Source organism: Myripristis murdjan, chromosome 19 (assembly GCF_902150065.1).
Source record: "Myripristis murdjan chromosome 19, fMyrMur1.1, whole genome shotgun sequence".
Classification (NCBI taxonomy): Eukaryota; Metazoa; Chordata; class Actinopteri; order Holocentriformes; family Holocentridae; genus Myripristis; species Myripristis murdjan.
In genome coordinates, this window is record NC_043998.1 from 3,085,871 (window position 1) to 3,110,377 (window position 24,507).

General features: G+C 42.8%; 2 protein-coding genes across 3 annotated transcripts; both read right to left on the reverse strand.

The window, feature by feature from the left end:
* Nucleotides 1–308: 308 nt before the first annotated feature.
* On the reverse strand, nt 309–14,225 carry timp2a (TIMP metallopeptidase inhibitor 2a). The gene is made up of 5 exons (XM_030077710.1): nt 13,734–14,225; nt 8,781–8,881; nt 8,508–8,616; nt 5,298–5,422; nt 309–2,645 (listed from the first exon to the last, which is right to left on the reverse strand). Exons 1-5 carry the CDS (start codon nt 13,861–13,863, stop codon nt 2,448–2,450), a joined length of 663 nt encoding a protein of 220 aa, XP_029933570.1. The 5' UTR covers nt 13,864–14,225; the 3' UTR covers nt 309–2,447.
* Nucleotides 14,226–16,014: 1,789 nt separating this feature from the next.
* On the reverse strand, nt 16,015–23,920 carry sfxn2 (sideroflexin 2). Of its 2 annotated transcripts, XM_030077161.1 has the most exons (12): nt 23,839–23,920; nt 21,683–21,972; nt 20,943–21,113; nt 20,712–20,810; nt 20,033–20,108; nt 18,968–19,053; nt 17,801–17,861; nt 17,601–17,667; nt 17,421–17,470; nt 17,279–17,328; nt 17,137–17,184; nt 16,908–17,007 (listed from the first exon to the last, which is right to left on the reverse strand). In XM_030077161.1, the coding sequence occupies exons 2-12, from the start codon at nt 21,835–21,837 to the stop codon at nt 16,908–16,910; spliced, it is 963 nt and encodes a 320-aa protein (XP_029933021.1). In that variant the 5' UTR covers nt 21,838–21,972; nt 23,839–23,920. The 2 variants fall into 2 exon arrangements, with proteins under 2 accessions (XP_029933020.1, XP_029933021.1); XM_030077160.1 differs by lacking the exon at nt 23,839–23,920 and having other exon boundaries at nt 16,015–17,007; nt 21,683–21,837.
* Between the last annotated feature and the right edge of the window lie 587 nt (nt 23,921–24,507).

A 24,507-nucleotide genomic window follows, 5' to 3' on the forward strand; every position in this document is an offset into this window, starting at 1 on the left:
TGTCAGGCACTCCCGGCACCTGAAACATGACAGGATTAAATCCAGCTCAGGACCGCATTGTTTCACGGCTCAGGCATCTGTCAAACTGTGCGAGGTTATATTGCACATTGTTATAAAATATGCACTATTATGGGCATGAAATTGTAACATAAAGTGTGGAGCGGGATGCCAAGTATGACAGTCGTATCAAAGCGATCTCTTCTGTTGGTGGGAAAGGCCGCCAGCCGCCAGCACCACATATCATCAGGACCGCCAGCCAAACTCCTATCAGCAGCTGCCTCCAGCCAAATAACTCACACAAGACAGGGTTTATTCTTTCAAACGTTTGGTTTTTATTTGATAATACTGAATATTCTGTCCTTTGCCTGGACTTACACAAAGCATCAAACACATGCACAGTCCTCTATTCACACAAGGTTCCCATTTCTCAATCTCTACTGTGTCTCCAATGGATTAATCTCTCTCACTCTCACGTTACTCCAGCGCAAGAGGACCTTCTCGACTCAACACTACAGCTAGACATCATAGACGAAGACAGCGAAAACACACACAAAAAAATAAATCATGACAGATAATAACACTGAAAAAATACAAAGTAATGGAAAATGGAAAGAGTTTACTTTTAAATTATGCCTCTAATACTCCATCATATCTTAACTCGTTAATGTAGCTTGAGGTGTATAAAACAGCACTGTAAACTTCAGTCGAGTAACTTGCTTTCTAGGACAGCTATAAAGCTTTCGTTAATAACTGGAAGGGACAGGAAAGACGAGTCAAAAAGCAGTACGCTAACGTTAAGCATGTAAGGACCCGAGAAAGGAACGGCCCGCGAGAATATATTGGCAAAAATCGTGAAGTCGCTGTTTGCATTTACAATCAGAGTTTGACAGATAATACAAAGACACTGAATAACATCCCATAAGCTCTTTTTGTATCTCTTTCACACACAATTTCTGAAAAAAAAAAATCCCTCATATCCCTCTCACACACCACTGTTTTTTTTTATAATTTTTTTTCATCTTTTCTTCTTTTTTTCTTAAACTGAAACTACTACTTTGTCTCTGCTATGACAAAGATAGCGCGAATAAGCTTAGCAATGCGTTTATGGGTAATTATGGATCACCAACAGCACTCAAATAGGCAAAATCTGCACCTGAGGTGGATCTGTCATTCTGGGGGAACGATTATAAGCATCACATCCGAGTGTTCAGGCTCTGTCTTTACTGGAACTCATCCTCAAAAAGTGCAATTCTAGTTCTAATGCAGTAAATAATAATTATCAAATAACAACAAAAGTATATGCATAGGTACTGTACAGCTACATAGTATGGATAGACGAGGGTGGGGCTAAGAGAGGCGTAGAGGAGGAATGGAGAATGGAGGGGTGGAAGGGAGGCGGAGGAGGCAGGAACTGGGATGTTTTCGGATCGGGGTGGGGTGCAGGGGTGTCGTCTTACCTGCACGGGCAGGTTCAAATTTAGATAGCTCATCTTCACTTTCACACAGCATAGACTGGTCCAGTGAGACCCGACGGTCAAATCTAGCTTTACAGACTGCAAGAAAGGATTTTCAACCAATGAAACACATTTGCTTGTTTTTGTTTTTTCCCCAAGACAAGATGAGCCATGTAAGATGAATCAAAACAAGCAGGTAAGGGAGCATGTCTTACAACTACCATGGGTGTCCCACCTCACCAGGGGCCTAATGGTTCCCAGCAGAAAAAGATGTGAGAAGCAGTTTCTAACAATATTGAACTTGTTCAGATAGACAGAGAGAGAGACGGAGGGAAAGAGAGAGGGAGGCGATCATAAAAAAGGCAACTTGGAATTTGGCTTTGGAATAAAAATGGAGAATGAGGTAATAAAATATAGTATAAACACGATGGGTAACGAATGATCATCCATAGATCAGAGATCGATTGGTGTAGTCTGAGAGCAGAGCCAAGAGCGTTGCGGGGCAGGAAGTGCTCTGTCTCTTTGAGTTTTTCCACATCCTCCTGACGCCAGCCTCAGGAGGAAGTTACATCATCACTTGACCAGTCTATGTCTCATGATGCTATTTTTATTTATTTATTCATTTATTTTTTACAGAGACGAGCTGTGTCTGAGAACAAGCGCGGGGCCTTTCCTCTTATCAAACTCTGGATCAAGCGGCACATGTTGAGCAATACGGCCAAGGTTCTCCAAACCCCACTGGAAGTTGTGGGTTCAAAGCCCCCCCCCATATTGCCTCATCGGACTGAAATGCTCATTGACAACAAATACAAAAAGAGGAAGGCTGAAGGTTGTTCTCAGACCAGCAGTAAAATTTCACTCAGCTTTGCCTTTTATCAAAAATTTCTTTGCCTGTTCACACAGATGTTGTTAAACTTAATTTTAATGGAATCGTTTACATTTATTCTCATCTGGCTGTGCAGTGGGCAGTCAGGCATGTGGCCGGCCGAGTGACTAGGGGTCCTCCGCGTCCAGGAACTCCTTCTTGGGTGGCGCGACGCCGCGGTACCAGGAGCAGGAGCCATCCGCCCGCTTGACGCAGGCGTAATGGTTGGCCTGGCGTCCGTAGACCTGCTTCTCTATCATCAGGTCTGTCCACAGACACTCCTCTGGAGCGGAGATCTCACAGGGCAGAGAGGGGCAGCGCACGATCTGCAAACACACACACAGCACAGTTTGACTGAGTGACGGACTGAAACATGACCCAGACCCTCTTGTTGATTTACTGACACCTCCTAAACTCATCACAGAAATCATACTAGTAATGGTAATAATACCAGTAAATAAAGTAGCCATAATGATAGTCGTGTAATTTACAACATATATTAGGGATGTAACAATCAATGACGATTTATTGTACTGATGCAGTGATTATAAATTTTGCTAATACAACTGCATGAAACAGAATAAATAGTAATTTAGTCCTGAATCAGTTGGAAAAGTTTTCATTCGTGAGTTTCAAAAAATAAATAATAAATAAAAATTGCTTTTTTATTTAATCAATATAAAATGTGGGATAATCACACTGAAATCAATAATGACAGTCTTGGTTTATAAACTCAAATTAAATTGAACTGTTCCAAAGAAGAAAAGAGAGGTCACAGTATCGGGTCTGATCCAAACGTAACTCACGGATCGGATATCGGACTGACGTTACCGATCCACGTACCAATGCGTGACAGACACACACACACACACAACATCGCCTGCAGTATTCCTATAATATTTTTAATAATACGATTATACAACTATTACCAACAAAATAAAATGTATAATCAAAATGTGTCCATACTGTGGGCATTTCGCTCTCAAAATATAAATGTTTTTTGCTAGTATTCTCTCCGTTTCAGCAGAAATACATGAGATCTGACGTTAACTAGTCCTAGTCAGCCAGCCAACTTGGGCTTATCATGTTTTCTAGACATCGTGATTTCCCAAAACTGAATAAATACCACACATAGCAACACAAAACTGCTTTGCTAGCTCAGTCATGTTGTAACTAGAATATCCGCTGGAAAAAAATATTTTTTTCATGGACTGATAGTTATACTTCTGCCGACTTCTCAGTCATTTTTAACCTAACAGGTGCCGTGACAACGACTCACCAGCACAGCTGATCTGTACCTACAACCAACTCATATTAACAGTTATATTTAAATATAGGCTACTGCTTTCCAGTGTCGGTGCCAGAAAAAAAACATCTATTTTTTAATAAACTCACTGGCAGATGTTTTATTTCAGCTGGGGGTGTGTCACTCCAAGTTAACGTCAGCTCCAATTAATGTTGCTAAGCAGCAAAAGTAACAACAGTAAGCAGTCACATTAAGGCTGAACAGAGTTGTATAATTTCAACCCCACCTTTCGGAGCTTTTGCTAATCACCTTTTCGGGCTGTTATCAATTTACCTCTGAAATAAAGACGACAGTTTTCACAGATGCATTGATTTATTAAATGTTCATTTCAATGTACAGATGTAAACAAATTGACAAATTAATTAAATCAATGGCCCAGGAAAATCATAAAGACTAAATAAATTATTAACGATTAACAGGCTAATTAATAACTGATAACATTAACACATTAATTAACAAGAACAAAGTTATAGCCTGCACATCTCGGTGGAAAATCTTACAGGTACTGTCCGTAGTGCTGAATCTGCCTCAGCAGGAACTGTCCGTGGTGCTGACTCTGCCTCAGCAGGTACTGTCCGTGGTGATGAGTCTTCTGAGGCATTTCATTATCTTTATTATAAAAATTAAAGCTCAATAAAATTCATGGAGGATCTTGTTTAGCTCTTATTTACTTAGAGTTGAGAAATCAGCTGTTTGCCCGGTGTTTTTCAGGTAGTCTTGTAGACATTTGACGGCCCAAGACGTTGACCGGACAGCATTGGCTTCATTTCCTGACCTCTCCAGCTGATCCAGCTCTTCACTCGTCACTCTCGCGTATCTCGGCTTTTTCTCTTCTGTCTTGTCTTCCTCGTAAAGCCATTTATCCAAACTTAGGCAACAACAAAACGGTCCATTGTCAACAAAGTTGACAGCGGCTTTTGATGCGGGTTCAGTGAAATGTTTCGTGGTGCCATGGAAACCACACAGACTTGAGCAGTAAGATATAGGCGGAGTAATATTTTCAGTGATGAGTTATTTTTCATTTGAGCACCGCTAGCCGTGCTGTCATGCTCATTTGAGCACATTCTACACGTCTGATTGACCAATCAGATTGCTCTTTTGGATCTACGTGTTGTATAACTGTAGTTAATCTACTGCTACTGCCTCCACAACAGTCTGTTAGCCAGGCTGTATCTAGTGAACAAAAAGGTTTTCTTCTTCCTTCCCGGGATGCATTGTGCTGATTACACTATAGCGCCACAGTGGAGGGTGCCGGTACTGCAGGCAAATTCTGAAATTCTACTGTAGCGGTCATTACCAGGAGCTACATCTACAAATCTACTGTAAGCACTGATAAAGCATTGCTGTGCACTTGATTAGTTAAAGTTTCTCAAAACATGATAGGAGTTGTTGTAGCAGTTTGCACTCATAATAAGACTTTTAATAAGACATTTTGAGTATTTAACTACAGCCTCATGTAACTTTGCACATGATACCAACAACAACATTAATGATAATAATCATCATCAAGAAACAAGAACTCTGGTATCGAATTGATATTCGGAATTAGATTGGAACTGAAAAGGCATGGATCGGTCCATGCCTAGTTTTTATCCCAAGAAAAGAGTAGCTGCTGTGTTTTTTTCTGGAGCTCAGATAAACAAACCAATGGGACAGGCCTCCATCACCTCACCTTGCAGTCACAGCCCATCTGGTAGCGCTGGCTAAGGCTCTTCCTCTGGGTGGGGCTCATGGAGTCCCAGGGCATGATGTAATCGCACAGGGTCACATGCATGCGCCCGCCGGCCTCCGCCTTGCCTGTAACAGCAGCCAGACGGACAGATAAGAGTTTAGCAATGACAGACATTTGACAGAAAATCCATGTGACTCGAAGACGACGAGCTCTACGGAGATTGTTCCCGCAGATAGGTGAAATATGTAGATGCAGGAACACACCGATACCCCAAATAAATTATCTCAGTGTAAATAAGGTCATCTACTCCAAGCAGGGCAGAAAACAGACAAAACAGATAAAGCCGTCTGTTACTCTCTGGACTGGCACATGGACAGAGGGACCGATGCAGACCACCCGTCCATGTGAAAACCAGAGTTTATGTTTTCCGCGCCGGTGGCACCAGTCAAAACAAGGACATATTTCAAGTTCAGTTTACAGATCTGCTGAGGCTGCGTTCTCATCACGTATCCATTATCTGTCTGTGGAGCAAACCTCAACATGTCGGGAGTCTTATCTCCTCCCAGACGAGACTGACTCACGCTTGGCTTGGCTGTAACCCGTCCCAACTGTGCACTCCTGAAAATTAAAAACACAGGAGAAATGCAGCAGGAAGGGCTGAACTGTTTTTTTTTTTTTTTGTTTTTTTTAATGCCCCGAATGGCAGAAAGCAGATTCTTCCCCTCTCTCTCTCTCTCGCTCGCTCACTCTCTCTCTCATCTTCAACAAAATCTGGAGTCCCGGAGAAGGGAAATGCTGTCTTCAGCAGTTACAACTCTCTGTAATTAAGGGCGAGTGTTTGCGGGTCCATCTCTGTCTGCAATGGGGAAACCAGAGCATGCATGAGATCATGATCCTCTGAGTCTCTTCTACTCGCTCTAATGTGTCTCTCTTTTCTGCTACTGACTGATTGTTGTGCTTTCGCTCCCAACACACCCCGGATTTAGCACACAGCTGTGAGGGTTTCCAGTCTTTAAAAAATGACGATAAAGGCTTACGCAACCAACTACACAGCGGTGGAAGCAGGATGACATACTTTAGCCAGATAAACAAAACACAAACTTGAAATTTTGGACTGAATTTGTGAGACTAAAACTGAATCACTGAACACTAAAGGTTAGTATTTATTTATTTTGTATTTTGTATTCAATAATCTGTGCATTCAAATAGTACTAGAATATGCTCCATTCAGGGTGCTGGCATTAAAAGTAAAATCTCCTTGCGTTTTCCTTTGCGATCACCTGAGAACAGAGAACGAGATCCACAGTTTCCCGTTCTCAAATGCTCAAGCTGTACAAGAAAAGGCAGATAAGGTCACTCCCAGTCTCCGCAGGGCTTAGTCAGCAGCATATCATTACTCATAATAACATAAACAGTTAATCCTCCAACACACGAAATGGCCTGCCTGTCTGTCTGTCGATCCACCTTCGTGCTTGTCTGCCCCTGTTGTTTACGCCCTAACCTGATGTTTCTGAGTCTGTCGACCTGCACTGATGCACGCCTTGTTTGTCTACTTGGATTTTTTTTTTTTTTTTTTTGAGAAATGAGAGTTGTTTAAGGTATAGGAAGGATCCACCAAAAATAAACTTCTCCTAAAATTACTCTCATTCTTTTTTTAAATTACCAAGACATGTAATTAAAATCCCCATTATACACTGTGTAAATAGCACAGCTTTGGAGCTGCTTTAAAGTTTATTTTTTCACTTTGACGGAGCCAGGCTAACAACTCCCACAGAATTCAAGTCTTTGTGCTAAGCTAACATGGAATGCTACCCATAGGAACCAAACTACTGGACGTACATTATTGAACAGCTCGTCTCAGTCTGGGTAAATCAGAAGGTGTATTTTGCCCAAAACATTTAAGTATTCCTTAAACGCGACCTTAATTTATCCAGGTTTGTCCTGTTTAGACTGTAGATCTCTTTAACAAGGGACACTTAGCGAAGACAGCAGCAGTATATTTAAAAGGAATACACCAAGTTTCGATGAAACTAGCCTGATAAGGCGCAAGAACAAAATCCAAAATAATTCAGGCAGATACTCGGCATGCTCTCGATCTCAATAAATTACTATCACAATATATTAACCACAATAACGATGATATTGCGATACAGGCAATTTTGTGATATGCAATATATTGTAAAATAATCCGGTATGATACATCACGACATCTGTTACTGAAGAAGAAAAAAACACATTGGAAAAGACAAAATAAATTTTCACAATGCAGGAATCAATCAGTATTTAATATGCATAGTGAGTGCAACATGAACGTGACAGAAAAGGTCCTCTGAAAGGGAGCAAATCAGCCTCACAGGAACTCACATGTTGCAACAAGGCCTTCCGATTGCACCTTCATTGCACTATTGTGGACATGGAGTTTTTTTTTTGTTTTTTTTTATGTCACCAGTGATTTGTGTTGCAATGCAGAGAGTGTTTTTACTGGAAAACAATTTCCCCATGCGGATGGTAAAGATTCTTACCAATGTGCTACTTATGCAAATTAAGTTGAAAAGTCAAATTTCGAAACCTTGCACAAGTGTATCAATAAAGTCTCACAAAAGGACGTATCGAAATACACTGCATTATTGATTTGTTCCAGAAAACTGACCCGCTTATTATCCTGCAGCATGAAGATTCATACTGTTTTGAAGTGTGATTAATTCAACACAGCTGATGTAGCCAGGCTTATTTTTGGAGCTCTTTCTGATGAGTAACTGTGTACTCATCTGCTGCACAACATGTTCACCGCCTACAGATAAAGGGGAAGTACTCTCTGGTAGCTCAAAACAATTATTTTTATACTAAATTTCATGGTAATGTTAGCAAGCTGAAACAAGTTCTTATTTTCTTACTTTAGGGATAATGCTAGTTGCCTCCGATCAGTTATGGAAAGACAGGCGGTTTTATTGGACGGGAGGGGCAGGAATGTTGGTGGCTACTTCGGCTGTTTTTTTTTTGTTTTTTTTTTAATTCTTGCCTTCTGGTTCATCTTTAGGTCAAAGTTCACAATACACTGTTTTCCAGGAAGTACAGATGATGCCGTTGCTTTGCCTTGTCACTCCATTGCGACTTTAAAATGGACAAGCTCGCAGAATCTTGGTGTATTCCTTTAATCACAGGGAGGAATAAAAATAAAACCTCATGAGTCATTTCATTAGTGATACTGACCTGAGATCAAGTACTCCTTCTTGCCACTGGTATCCAGGGTAACACCACACACAGCAGACACGGGGGCAGTGAAGACGGCCTCGATGTCCTGGTTGGGCCCCTTGAACATCTGGAACAAAACCACAGCGAGGGGTCAAAGGTCAGCACGAAGAGGCCGGGGTCTGTGCACCAGACCTCTTCTCACTTAAGTGATGAGAGGTACCCGGTGTGTATTTTGCCCTACAGATGAGTGAAGAGTGAAGCGTTCAGATGTATTGATCAGTGCATTCTAACCTTTATCTGTTTGATCTCATACTGGATCCTCTTGATGGGGTTCCCATAGATATCATTCCCAGAATCCACCTCTTTCTCTCCCACCACCTTTGCTCGGATCACTGTTGGGGAAAGACATGAACGTGGCGTCAGAATCTGGCACACAGGCGCACAAAACAAGGGGCAACAAAACAGAAAACCATTGCAAAAGATGCATGGATGCTTGGGGAGAAAGTGCTGCTAGGCAGGTAGGTAGTCATGGATATGATGAATGAATGCCATTATAAAATTCACTCCCAAAAAACACATGAACCAAGGCCACTTGTGAAAAAGCCTGTTTTTTTTAGGCAGTCTATCTGAAAATCAACACCAAATAAGACCCTGTGAGTGTCTTTTTTTTGTCTGGACGAGGTGCAATACAAAGCACGTTTTCTGAAAACACAATAAAGAACAGCAAAACCAACAAATGCACATTAATATCCTTCAGCACCGAGCTTCTGTTTTTAATTCCCTCGCTCCTCCACATCGCAGGCTCGCAGACTGCAGATGGAGCGTGGCCAGAACAGCCTCTACAGATGCCTCCAGTCTCGAGTGCGCATACCACATCTAGGCACTCTCTCTGCAACAATACGAGCCACGGCAGCCAAACCCAGCTCGGCTTCAGCGTCTAGCCCAGTCAATGGAAAGCCCACCATGCCAATACTGTGTATGGACCAGACACATTAACTGACTTGGCTTGCTGCGCTGACCTATGTGGTTCCGCTGAGGGAAACATGAGAAGGAAAACTTCAAAGTAGCAGGAATGGATTAAGGACACGACGAATACAACAACAACTTCAAAGCAGATATGAGAGAAAGTGCAGGCCAGATGCAGGTTTCTCACAGTGTGTGTGTGTGTGTGCGTGTGTGTAGTGTGTTTTAATGGCCTGACTGTCGACATCAACCTTCAGCTATGCTCAGGGCATTTATTCAGAATGGAAAATATGAGCAATTCACAAAAAAACATAAAATAACCAGGAACAGAGGACACGTACACATAGATAAAACCCGCACGGGCGTGCACACGCACACATACACACCACCATGGGTAACTGCTATTGCTCTTACACCCTTGGGTTCATTTTATGGCTTGGAGCAGACACAAATATGGGAGTTCACGGCTCCCGGAGTTAACAACGTCTCTCGTTCTCCTGCTCCCTCCCTCTCCACCTCCCATTCCCCCGTCTCGTTCTCTCTCTCCGGTCCAAGGCACATGCTTTTCTGCACATGTAACCACATCGTAGCATTTATCACCGGGAAAACGACTCGGATCTGTCTGTGGCGGTAGCATCCTATAGAGTTCTCTGCAAAGTCATTTATCAGAGCTCTACAGAATGCAAACCCAGCTCCCCACAAGCAAACTTATGCATTTTCGTTCCCTTCTGATGTTTGCACAAATATGCATGAGCAGCCAGAGTACACACATAAACAAATACACACACACACACACACACACACACACACACACACACACACACACACACACACACACACACAGCAGTATACCTGGCTGGCGCTCTCTCCTGCATTCCTTTCAGTTTTTCCGCTCTCATTTCCTGACCTCATTCTGAGCCACAAACTAATGAGCAAAGAATCAGCAACAGGACACAATACTCAGGGAAATTACCCTGTTATTCAGAATGGATTGCTATTATGGGAGCTTATCTGTCTCTCTGTCGTCGGTTTCTGCAGACATGTTTACTTCTCTGTTCTTTCCCTGCAATAAAATAAGGCAAGGCAGACGAGCCTTTGCAGTCTAAACAGTGTCTTGTGTAGGAAGCAAGACTGCACAGCGTGATGCTCAAACCGGTAAACAGCTCCGCAGCCGGGCCAGCTGTCGGGCCAGATACGCTGCAGATTGATGCCGCAGTCGCCTGATGACCAGCAGTCCATCAGAAGACAAGACTCCCCCCTCTTCCTCCGAGTAAACCACCAGCTGACCCACATTTCGACTGTTCCCTTACCCTCCCGTCCAGCGCGTCGCTTAATGACTTATACATGCGTATCAGTTGCACTACGCAATGTTTTCCATGCAAACCCCATATGAACACATCACCACATCCTAAGTACCCCCCATTCAATCCACCGCATGACGAGCCATTTTCTTTTTTCATACTCCAGTGACCACCAAAGTCATCCCTGACTTTCCTCATGTGGTTTATTCAGCTGCTCACTGTCCAGCCACATGAGGGCCTTCTCCTAACCTGTCACTCTCAAAGCAAGACGACCCACCCTGACACAGAATTCACCCAATAATAGTTAATGATACTTCACATTGTTGGCAATCAGTTGTAGACACATTGACTGTGATTGTAAGTGATAAAAGCTGAAATATCCTCCTGATCTCTGATTCAGTGTCCATTTTTCTAGTGTTGAGTCTTTCATGTTGATAAAAACTGAATGATCTAAGCTATTTCCTATTTTCAGGTGATTTTTGGACAAAGTCACATCTTTTAGAGGACAAGTGGACATTTCATCAAGGAAGCTTTTGTATAACCCCACAAAGGGACGTGGGTCCAATCTTTCCCACATCAGTCAGCATGTCCTGTTGCATGTCCAGTGGCGCTGGTCTGCAGACAGGAGGGCGACTCTGGTCTCCCATTAGCCAGCCTCGGGACAGTCTGGCAGGGCAGGGCAAGCTGGGGAAGTTCCCTTTGTGGGCAACTGACTGCATGAAAAGGGGATGTTTGTGTGTGAGTGTGTGTATGCACGTCTATGTATATGTATGTGTGTGAGGTAGGTGCATGACACTGCTTCATTCTTCTGGCTTGCGGTCTGGCCTACAGCATCATTTAGCACGGAAAACAGAAGGTGACTACACACTGCTGGTGCCTGCGTGTGTGTGTGTGTCAGCATGCAACTGTGACTGGGATGCGTCCTCATCAGGTTCAACCATCAACTGGCAGACCACACACACACACACACTTACCATCACCAAATTACAATGCCACTTTGTTATGATTGCCTACGTGGGACATTCTGGGCAACTACACAACAATCTCTTCTGATTCCCTCTTTTTTTTCCCAGTCTGCAACCTCATTTTGACCCTTCATTTGTTTTCTCCACTGTCCTTCCTTCACCTCTGGCTCTGCAGTGTCGTATCTGGGTGTTTCTCCCAGTGGGTGACATGGGGGTGGGGGGTGGACCAAGCAAACGGACACTGAGACAGCCACAAAAAAAGAGGACACTGTTGCCGTTCAGTATCCAGCAGCCGTTTTAAACAAGCATCCTCACCCATCTGCGAGGGTTAACAAAAGGCATTTTGACTCACACACCCTTAAAAACAACATGAGCAAAAACCGAATGCAAATACACCTCTCTCTCCTCTCCTGTGTCTCCTCTCCTGTGACACATCCTGTCCCTGAGACTCACCAGCCCGGCACAGAGACTGAGTCACACCTGAAAATAGAGCTGTCATTTAGAAATAAGAAATTACACAGGGATACATTTCTCCCGCTGCATGCGTGTGTGTATGTGCGTGTGTGTGTGTGCAAAGCAACAGAATAATAGTGGGAAAAGGAGACGCTCTGGAGCCAAAGGAGAGCAGTCTAGTAAGTGTTTTGAGCCATTCTCAAGGATACCATGCATATTTTAGAGAGGGCCATGACTTTTATTGCTTTTTCCCTCAGAGCACACCCTAAACTGACAGCCAGATGTCATGTGCAGCCAAGGGTGTGTTTGTGTGTGTGTGTGTGTGTGTGTGTGTGTGTGTATAAGAGAGAGAGAACTCAGTCGACCAGTGCAGCAGGCCTAATGTTTCCTATGTAGGGCTGTGTGTGTGTGTGCGTTGTGTGTGTCCCAGTGTTACACCGGAGCGAAGTTGGGAAAACCCCAGCAGCATTCCTATAATTCCTCCCAGCACCACCCCTCACAGGGAGAAACAGGGGAGCAATGGAAGGGACGGGATGGAAAGAAAGAGAGAAAAGCTGGTGGTGTGACATATTCTGCGGTTGAGATTCAATCCCCCCTCATTTCTCCGCGCAGACAGGCCCCGCTACTCTACTCTCCCTCTGCCTCCTCTCCCCTCGTCATCCTCGTCTCCCCTCTATCTCTCCTTGGAGCCGTGTGTCTCCTCTCTTGTGCCACGTTGTCCTGCGAGGCTAGGCAACACTGCTTCGTACCGGAGCCACTGAATGCTGAAGCTTTGGTAAACACACTCTCTGCCCTCGGGCCGAGACATTATGTACTCACACTATGATGATCCATAGTCTCCTCCCAGCATTTTGGACAGATTCACACAGACCTATAGTCTTTCTATGCCTGGCACCACAGTTAAGACCTACCCTACTTATGAAAAGGAACTATAGTGGTGATATAGTGCAGTGGGTTGCAACACAGCAAATATCACAGCAAAACTCACTCCCTGTGACAATATTACAGGGTATAAACACCAGTATAAACACTATAAGTGTCTATAGGAATATTAAAAAGGCTATTCATGAGGGCAGGCTCCTCTAAATGAAAGGTCAAGAGGGAGCATGGAAAGAGAGCTGGGTGTGTGTGTTTATATGAGTGTGTGTGTGTGTGTGTGTGTGTGTGTGTGTGTTTATTTGTCTCCCTCAAGACTGGATCATTTATTATAATTTTCCTGTGATTTCCAAATGGCCACCTGGTGGCTGGAAGTCTACGCCTACCAACAAAATGACAGATCATCATGAGACGTGTATGCGGATGTAATTTAAAACAAACAAACAACAAACAAACAAAAACAAGTCTGCAGTCTGAATGCAATTCAAGTATGCAGGCTTCACACTGTCGGGCCATGGCCTGGAGGAGCAACACCCTTTACCTTGTCCTCCGAGACTAAAAACCACTCAGCGGGTCAGTGAGCGGCTATGCGGCTGCAGCTGCTGCTGGCGGCCGGATCATACCGTGCAGGAGCCTGGTGCAACAAGGTAAACAACAACAACAGTCCCAGACCGTGCTGCACTCACCTACATCGGCGTTGCAGAACGCCTGTTGCGGATGTACCGGAGCGCAGCTGCACGCTTCCGCGAGCTCCTCCGCCCGCCACAGGATCAACACCGCGAGCGTGCAAAGGATGCCGTTAACGGAAAACGGCATTTTGATGCAGCTATACCCCCGATGTGCGATATCTTTCAGCCTCGTCGTTGCCGTAGCCCGTGCGGTGCGCAGATGCGTTGTGGTCTAGATCCGGTGGCGGCGGTGGCGGAGGCGGCGGCGGCGGCGGGAGCGTCCCTCCGTCTTCACCGAGAGAGAGACCTGGCGATGTCAACAAAAACGGCGGGGCGGATGGTGCTCGGTAAGCTCCGTCTCGGGCGGTCAGCTGGGGGTTTGGAGACGCGACACAACGGGAGAACAGCCGGTGGTCCTGCTTATATCTTGGCCGGTGTCGGCAGCTGTCTTTCGGGAGTGTTTTTGTTGCTGGGATCAAGGCGTTTTTATAAAGCTGCCCGTCCGACTCCTCCCCCGCGGCATCAGCTTGGCCAGAAGGGGTCGCTCGTTCCCCCAGCTTTCTTCTGCCTTATCCCGTGGGCCAGTGGGTCTTTTCTCCTGTTTTAGGGTCTCACTTTTGGACCCCAGACTACTTGACTGCACTTATGGCAGTCATTCATATTTTAATTTCTGCCTTCTAGTCTTATTTTGAGAAAAAGTGTGTGTATTTCAGCCTTGATAAAGCATACAACTGTTAAAATGGAAAAAAACTAAAAATAAAAGAGGTGACATTATGCAGCATTTAAACATATGTGGGCTTTTATTTCAGAGATCTTGCTCTACATTTGGACATTAGAAGTGATCTTGACCTGAAAATGGTTGGGCTGAAATGTGCCACACAGTCCTCTATCTGTAAATATTTGCAATGCATATCAGCACCTCACTCATATGAGTACATGTTGCATTCATGTGGACCTTTCAATTCTGTCCCTGTACAACGGCTGCACATATTACTGCACATATCATAACCATTACTAACTATCTGTGTTACACTGTCAGAAGCAGGGGCCCATTTCTGTCCTCTAAGTCAGAGTCAATACAAATGTACCCCCTCAGACTAATTATTGGACCTCAAGGTAATCATGTGGTACAAATTTGCACCGTTTCCTCTAAATGTTACGGTAAAATGTCGGGGCAGAGCATTTGTTAGGCCAAATAAAATGAATAAATGGATATATAAATGACTAAATGTATAAATAAATACCTAAAGTGATAAATAAACAAGGTAAAATATTAATTTAAGGTAGATCTTAACTTGTAGGCCATGGTTGGGTAGCCTTGAAATGAAATAGGATTTGTGCATATGAAAAATAGGTAATACAATTCTCCAGTTGTTATTGTTTATTGTTTATTGTTTATTAGGATCCCCATTAGCTACAGCATGGCTGCAGCTATTCTTCCTGTGGTCCGTCAACGAGTAGTTATAGTACAGGAACAAGACCAATATCTATGAGCTACAATGGGACAAATTAGTTCCTGGTGTCAAGGGTACAAAAGCTGCACCTTAGAGGCCCTGGTGACAAGCTGCTGTACCCCTAAAGGTGCAATTATGTTTATTTTCTGAGAGTGTACTGCACATGTGATGCTCCACCTGTACATTTTTACAAGGTGATGCACATCTGCATGTTCTTTTCACATTTCTGTGTATCTCGCCTCCATCTGTAGATCAGATCATGTGAATCGGTGCTTTGCAAACTTGGATGGCTGGACACACTTTTGTGCCTTATGTGCAAAGTGTGTAAAAGGAATATACATTTTTTATAAATAAAAATGTGAAAAAGGGGCTTCATAAGTTGCAATGTATGTAGTCAGTGGTGCATCTGGAAATAGGTAAAATATTAAATAATAGTGGTTTAAAAATGTAGATTAAATGTGTCAGTAGTCTTACTTTTGAAATATTCAGTGTGTTACTCCAAGAGAACCCCTGATGATGTGAATAGTTACCAATGCACATTTGCTAACACCCACTTAAAACATGTAAATCTGTCAGCCAGTTTGCTCTAGTTATTAATTTGCTGCACTGCTCTCATTGTATTTGCCTGTTGCTGCCTCCTCGTTGCTCTCATTCTCATTCACATCCTACTCCGCTCCGCTGAGATGACCCACTTTCTCCACGGGGTTCATTAAAGTTTGATGTAATCCATTATAAAAATCTAAAAACCTGACAATCCATCCATTCATGTGTACACGTGGGTGTTTTGCCAAAAAATTACACAAGGGCATTTTAACACATGTACATTCATACAGCAAAACCAGGAGTTTGTGTTTCACATGTTCTTTTTAATTCCAGCTTAAACCACTGAGGACTGTGGCACAAGTCTGAGTTTACAGTGAAATGATCCAAAACCGATCTGATTATTTAAAAAAAAAAAAAAAAAATCATGCAACCTTGTCATATCTCTGCCTCTGGTCTGACTGAAGAGGGCAGTGTCCCTCCACCTTTTATCCAAATAGTCCACATCTGACTTTTCTGACACACATCACTACTTAAGAGGGTTAAGGATTGACGGTTCTGTTTGCCTAAACTCACGTCATACAAACCCGTGCATCTGGCTTCACAGTTAAACCAACATCTGTTTAAAACACAAAATGTAGCACCAGCAGCAACACTGCTTCTGTCACTGCGCAGAAAGGCACTGATTTAAGGGCATCTGGCAGGCCAGAACAGCGACATACTGTATTAAGAGCATTTTATAACACTGAGACACTTCACTAACAGCAGCCAATGAGCGGGACTACAGGCGAGTCACACCACGAAGGACAAACTATTACAGCAAACTGAATTAATCTGGCAAAGTAACGTGCTGTTCCTGAGATGAGATCATTTGGTTTCTCTGCAGGAGCACACAGTGCCCCTTGTATCTGCAACACTTTAAAAAAAAAAAAAAAAAAAAAAAAAGGAACACAGACGGGAATCACTTGGTTGGTCAAAGTCAGCGACCGACAGCTAGATCTGATAAAAACATGATAAGCCTAACATGAATCAAATGTCCCATAGGAAGTCTCCATTAAAACTGATTTAAAAATAAAAAAAAGACACAAAGGTATTTCGCCCATCCACCACAATTAGAAAATAAAGACAATTTACATTATAGCATAGATAAATTCTGTACCATGTGTTGTGGTGATAATGCTAATCAGGCCTCTCAGCCTCAGAGGCCTTTGTTGAAGTAGACATGTTGCACGCTCTCGCCGTAACGAGACATGATCGAGTCTCTCAGCTCAGGCTCCAGCTTCGACACAGCCATGGAGCTGTGAAACACACAGAAAACACACAGAGGGAAAACACGGTCAGCATTTTCTTTATTTATAATGAGAATCTGATACAGCCTGTTTGGCTAGAGTGTAAACACTCTCAGCTGGAAGAGAAAGTGCAGTTACCATCTCTGAGGGAACAGGGAGCAGGCGGCAGGCACCATGAAGACCAGACTGAAAATAAAACAAAGATGGCTTAGTTCAGCGCAGCCGCTTTAATTCAGTGAAATGACTCTGACCCCGTAACCCTCCGGGCCGTCCTACTTACAACACTCCCACCATCATCACTTGGATTGGGCCGTGAAGATACGTGATCCTCTGCGAAAAAGAGAGAAAATGCACGATGACAGATCAACCCATTCACATTAGGAGCTGCAGCAGAGGAATGGTGAAGTTGGCAAAGGTCAAACCTGCATGAACTTGTACTTTTCCAGCCTCTGCATGATGATGGGGAGGATGACTGGGAACAGGAAAGGAAGGGGATAGAGTGCAATTAATAAGTTTGCTTGAGTCATTGTAATTACCTTAACAGTAGTTTTCCTCTTTGATGCTGTACTAATTTGAGATATAGGTGTAACTTCTTTGCATACTCATTCCTGGTGCTGCCATGGTGATCCGAGAGATGACCACTTGTGTGATGCCTTTTCTTGCTGCTTTCTAAAGAGGAAATAAAAGTTCATGGAGAGTTTATGAAAAGTGCAGGGGAGGAGTTTTTTTGTTTGTTTGTTTGTTTTTTTTAAAAAAAAAAACATTTCTCAAATATCCAAAACATGGCACCTGAAGCTCTTACCTTAGAGTGTCCCAGCTTGTTGCCATTCTCATCTGTGACTGCAATGCCATTCAGGATTTCCCTAAAGCAGAGAAAATAAACTGAAACTGAGAATATGAAGGACTGTGATTTGGTCATCACCATTGATAGGCTTGGGAAATATAAAAAATCGGATACCAAGATACCGTCCTGTCAAAATATTGTGATATTATCGCTGCGGTGGGGTGGGGTGGAGGTCATTCTTGTTTTAAAATCCCCTAAATTAAATGTTTTTTTGTGTACATGGATACCATATTGGTACCCATGTCAAAATTGTCATTACCACACCATCACTGTTACTCTGTGCATTTGTTCAACAATTTAACAAACCTTTTTTTTTGTTTTGTTTATCAAATAGAAGTTAAATAAAACACCCAAACTGCATATAAATGCTACAGAGTTGCCTTGAATAGTCACTCTGCTTTGGTCTGGCTGGTTGGGCTGCAGCCTGGGAATGGGGGGGGGGGTCTGATATTGTAGATTACACTGAATGTGGCCACAAATATTGCATTATTTGATATTATCAGATATTGGCCCAAGATTGAGTGCTTATCATTAAACCACGATGCTACTTTTGGTGGTGTGTGTTGTGAAAGCAGGAGTAACTTCAGGGTTAAGTTTTTGTGTTTAAGCAAACAAAGAAAAGGAGGAGGGATGTTCAGCAGCAAAAGACTGTAATGTCTTTTAAATGTACGCCAGTGAAATGTGCACAAGCCTGATCACTGAAAAATACACGAGAAGGGGAAACATTAATTTGTTTACATTCAAAATCAGTGTGCACGCAGCAAAACCGCCTTCAAAACATGTTGGAGACAGGACAAAAACTTTTGACCTGAGCGGGCCTGACAAAGGGCTGCAGTCAGGGTGAAACACTGCCCTGTCTGAGACAAGTTTGTCTTGCCTCTAATCAAATTTCTCTGAGCAGCAATGAGGCGTGCAGGGCTCCTTTGAACATGGAGCACAGGAAAAGCGGTGATTTGCCCCAACCGGCCTTCTTCAAATGCTCACTCTGACAGAGGCACGGCACATGCTGAACTTTCAACACACCTCAGCACTAAAATCTGCACGACACACCGTAATTCCTGCCACGTCATATGTTTTATTATATTTTTCTTGAGTGGTCCTGGGTGTAGCACAAGAGAGACTCACTGCTGCCTCATCATAGGAATGTTAACACAGTTGGCCGCCGCCACAGCTGCAAACGGGACCCAGCGAGCCACCAGAGGAGGGGCTTTCTGCAAGAGAACACAAAAAAAACAACAACCAAACAAGTCAGATATCATCATGACTCCATGTGCTGATTATTTTTTATTGTTTATTATGGGCTCCTCATTAACTAAAGCTGTAGCTATGGCTAGAGTTTTCCTGGCCTCCTTAATTACCCAATTTCCCCATCTATTAAGAATTTCTGATTCTGATTCTGGGTATGATAAAAATTCACTGTATTACTTTTTTTTTTTTTTTTTTTTTTTTAAATCTTCAGAATAAGAATCAGAAATACTTTACTGATCCCTGAGGGGTAATCGGGTCAGCTGCAGTTGCTCAAATTCTCAATAGAAGACTATTATAAGTGAAATTACAAGAAACACACACACACACACAAAAGAAATATAAAAATGTTCATTAGAAATCTGTATAAAAGTTCATTATGTGAATTATGTGCAGTAATCCTTCAAAAATATTATGACAATATATACAAAAATAAGAAACTGAGCATATGTAAAAAAGTAAACCTATATACACTGTTGAATTATTGTAAAGTTGTACAAGTATAAATTAAATTATTATACAGTTAAATGGTTAAATAAACAACTATTGGCTGTAAATAAATGAATCTTAGTTTGCTTTTAGCTTTTTCTATAAAGCAATTTGTACCTTTGGTGCCATATACATAATGTTATTCATACCAATGTAACATTTAAATAATACTGATTAACTTTCATGATCAAGATGATTTCAGCTTCATTTGGCTTCGCAGAGGATAAGAGAGTCAAACTACAAACATCTCGGTTCATTTTGCCGAACCACCAACCAATTAACACTAACTTTACTGCTAATAACGTCAGCCAGATCATGTTTTCAAACTGCTGAGGAAACGAGCATAAATAATGAATCACTACAGAAGGGGAAGCAGGCACAGTCAATAGTCACTCTGCAGAGCCGTGTGTGTGTGTGTGTGTGTTTGTGTGTGTGTGTGTTTTTCTGTGTTAGCACCTTGGTGTACAGGTTGAGTCCCACCGCTGTTGCGAGAGCCGTGCCGGTCGCCGTGACGTAGGCGACTCCGATCTGCCTGCGACACAAAACAGTGACACAAGGTTAGAAAGTTTCCTGCAGCCACCAGCACCCACTGCATGTCAGCGGTGAGATTAACATGCACTGTAAGAAACAGGAGTCCATTTCTCCCCTAAGGCACAATCAACACAAAGGTTCCCCCTATAGGACCTCAAGGTAACTATGTGAACCTTCTCCAGAGCCAAAAAGGTACAGATACGTTCCCAAGCAGTAAAAGATAGATACATGTACCGCTTCCTCTACATGTTAAGATACAATATCAGGAAAAAGTGTCTTATAGGCCAAATACAATGAATTAATAAATAAATAAACTAGGTAAAATATTAACTTATGGTAGACTTTGACTTGTAGGTTGAGTAGTTCCTCAAAATGAAATGTAGATTTGTGGATATGAAAAATAGGTGATACAATTCTCCAGCTGATATTGTAGTGATAATATAGGAACAAGACTGCTCTCTATAAGGTACCAACCACAAGGGAACAAATAATTTGTTCCGTTGACAAGGGGACAAAAGCTGCACCTTGAAGGCTCCAGTGACAAGCTGCTGGACCCTTAAAGGTGCAATTATGTGCTTTATTTTCGGAGAGTGCAGGGACGTACTTGGGGGTGATGGGCGAGGCGGCGTTGCGGTTGGTGTAGTTGACCAGGGCATTGAAGGACTGATTCACCCATTGCCAGAACACCACAGCAGGAACTGTCCTGCAGAGAGAGGGAGAGAAAAAGAGAGAGAGAGACAGAGACAGAGAGTTTAGAAACCTGCAGTGTTTCCTTGATCAGGCCTCAGGCTGCGGTGACATCACTTTTCCGGTTTGGTGCGTGCTTCTGCAGCACCTGTAGAACTGCAGCATGGCGCCGGTGATGGCCATGCCTCCCGGGACCTGGAACGACATGCGTCCAATGAGGTTCATACGATCTCCCGTGTCCGGGTGGAAGGCCGAGTCGTACAGCTTCTTAGCGTAGTGGAGCTGCTCCTCTGTGGTGCCGGGAGGGATCGATCCGGCCCTGCGGAGAACCAGAGGACACTGAACACCAAACCGTAGAAAAACAAACAGGTCAACACACAATACACCCTACAATGTGCAGTGTAATTAACGAATATATTGGTAGCATTTTTATGTTTGGTTGAAACCGCCTAAGTAGACTTTTGCCTTTGAAAGAATACCTGTTGATTTTTTGCAAATAAGACAAACTACAGAAAACATTAGGAATGTTAGTTTGTTTTTTCTGCCTGATGTTCAAAACAAACCAAATCGAAACTGTGGCCCAAAAGCTGCAACACATACCAAACTCTGGGTTTATTGAACCATTAGACTAGTACTGAACACGCTCACTGACACAAGAGGAGGACATCACTGCATATTTACATGCCAGTAACATTAAAGTCAAAAAATCCTGCACAAACTGAATTTGAGTTGTGGCTTTATTTGAAACTGGCAGCTGCTGGTTTTGTAAAATGTCAAGAAATTAACATCATATTGTTTGACTTTACATGACAAGACTTACAGCCTGTGTTTTCAGTTTTTTTTTTTTTTTTTTTTTTTTTTTTTTGTCCATCTGTGTGTGATAGTTACCTGCAGCTCTCTACTAATAGTTTGGCCTCGTCCAAGCGCGAGTCGGGCAGTAGTGCTGTCGTGCAATCAGTAATGTTGAAGAAGTGTTTCAGTCGGCCCATAAATGTGGACTGATCCCACCGTGGTGCATCGATGTCGAACGTGCTCACAGCCATTTTTTCTCTTTAAGCTTCACAGGGTAAAAAAAAAAAAAATAAAATAATAATTTAAAAAATTGAAATATCAGTCCTGGCTTGTGTTGAGAAGCTGCTGAGTCCTGACAGAGGCTCCTCAGCAGCTGCAGTCCAACCCTGGAAAAAAACAAAAGCAAATGTATGTTCAGCAAAATAACACAAATGGTGAGATGACAAACAGAAAAATTCTTCATCTGAGCTGTAACCTTTCTTAACAACTGCCAGAGACCGAGAGCGTCCCAGCTGCAGCTGCGGCTGAAACACAAACCCATCGGCTGAACGCTGAATTATTCCTGTTAAAAGCAAACAGCTCCTCTGAGTTCATCGGGGGTCACCCTGCCTCCTAACCAGTCAGGCCTAGTTGGAGCTGATGTAATATTAACAGATTTTTTAGCTCAGTGGGTCAGACACAGCCAGGCTCTATCACCTTTGAACTCTGCCCCAAATTTCCAACAGGGCTGCCCATGCACACACACTGCCAAGGACAAGACGTTTTAGCCCCCTATAAATTCTGATGGGACAAATAATCACCAGAGAACTGACCATCCAACGGGAAAATGGTCGCACAGGTTTCTTGGGGTTTTGCAGCTGCAGCTATCTCCTCTCCATTTCACAATCAGACCAGCTGGAACCAGAATCTGTCCAAACCTCCCTTGGTCCACCTCGTCTACCCACGGCAATAAAAAACAAACAAACAAACAAACAAAAAAAAACTCACACACTGGGCAGGTAACTGAGGATCTGAAAGTGTGTCCTGTGCTGTGACACCTGAGTGTTTCTGGGTTTGTTTGTTTGTTTGAAAAGCCGGGTCAGAGTTTGCTGTGCCATGTGGCAGACAGTGGAAAAAAAATCCAGAAAAAGTAATGGTGGCCCATGTATCGCGGTGCAAAACATACAAACACAACAACAGCATTAGATAAGTGTGATTAGATGAAATTTAGATCATGACCATGGGGAAACCGGGTCATTACAACAGCAGGGAACAAATTAACATCTACGATATTATCATGATACTTGCATCACAAAATATTAGTGCGATGTTAAAGATTTTGCAATATGCTGAGTATTGCGATACACCTATATTGCGATTTATTACCTTTTCTTTGCCAACTTCTGTTTTATCTAATAAAATAAAGTCCTTCCTCTGCTCATCTCCAATCATTTTTAATGTAGCCAAATGGGATCGTCAGGCATACAGACTGACCAACTGTGTCATAAATGTTGCATCGATTCAATATCGATATATGGCCACACAAAATATCTCAATACTATGCTGTATAGTTTTTTTTCTTCCCATCCCTATTAGATAAGACAAACAGAAGCAGAGGGGGGCAGAAGATGACACGAAAATAAACAAATTAAGAATAAAACTAACAAATGAGTGTCTTCATTGACAGTGTTGACAGTGTGCAGATGTTCTGCTGTGTACAAATCAAATCTACAACTGGCGCTGTGGATTAAATCAATGCATGACTTGATAAAGGAAAATAAAACAGGAAGAATAAGTCTGAGCAGCCCAGTTGAAGTGCATAAAAAGGAAAATGGTACAGCTGAGGCAGGCGTGGAGGCCGTACAACATTATTGAGATTTCTTATCCAACCAAGCCCAGGCTGGATAAACTGGCTCTGCAGGCCGGAACAACCAGGTACATTTTCTGACAACAGCAACAACTGGCTGCGGCTGAAGCGACGTGAGCTGCGGCCTGACGCTCAACTAAAACACACCGACAGCTGGAGTGTATAAAAACTATCAATGAAAGAATCACACTCATGGAGACATCTGGTGTGTTTTTCCTCTTGATTCCGGGTGTTTCGGACATGCAGGCTGTTCGGGTCGCAGCATAGCGAGTGATGCAACTTGCAGCCCGAGTTACAGGCAGGGTCCTCCGGGCACAGCGAGGACCACCGAGACAACCGAGCTGCGGGACCGACCCAAACTCTGCGACCCCCCTACCCCCAACACGCACACGAACAGAGAACATACCTGCGTGGGATCCCGCACAATAACTTGCCAAGTGATCAAAGGCAGTCGTGTGCTATAGTGAGGAGCACATGCACGTGGCACTTCGTCCTCCAATCAGGATCCGGGGCAGCTCCCTACGTTAAAATCCGCCCCCCTCCTTTTTTTTTTTTTTTTTTTTTTTAATCAAAATGTGTACAAATGCATGTTATTATTATTACTATTATTATTATTATTATTATTATTATTATTATTATTATTTTATTTTTTACCACTACCTATAATGCGAGCTGTCTTTTTGTCTCTTACGTGGTGATTAATTGTCACATCCGCAGAAAATAACAAAAATAAAATCTGTTAGAATTTGCAGACATTTTTTTTATCTGAAAGAAGTGTATTCGTCCGGTCATCCTCATATCTTCTTCCTCTTTGAAAATCTTGATGTTAAGTCATAAAGCAAATAACAACATCGCTTACAAACAGACGAGGCATTGAGACATTAAAACATAAAGTCGTGCAAAAGAGAGAAATACAGCAAATCCGAAACAAACCTAAAAAAAAAAAAAAAATAAACTCACTAAAAGACTTTGAACATATTGCATGCATTCATAGTTTTGATAGCTTTTTTATTTTGTGAGGAAGAAGCCTCGCATAATTAATTTCCCTCATGAATACAAAGAATTGAGTTTTTTT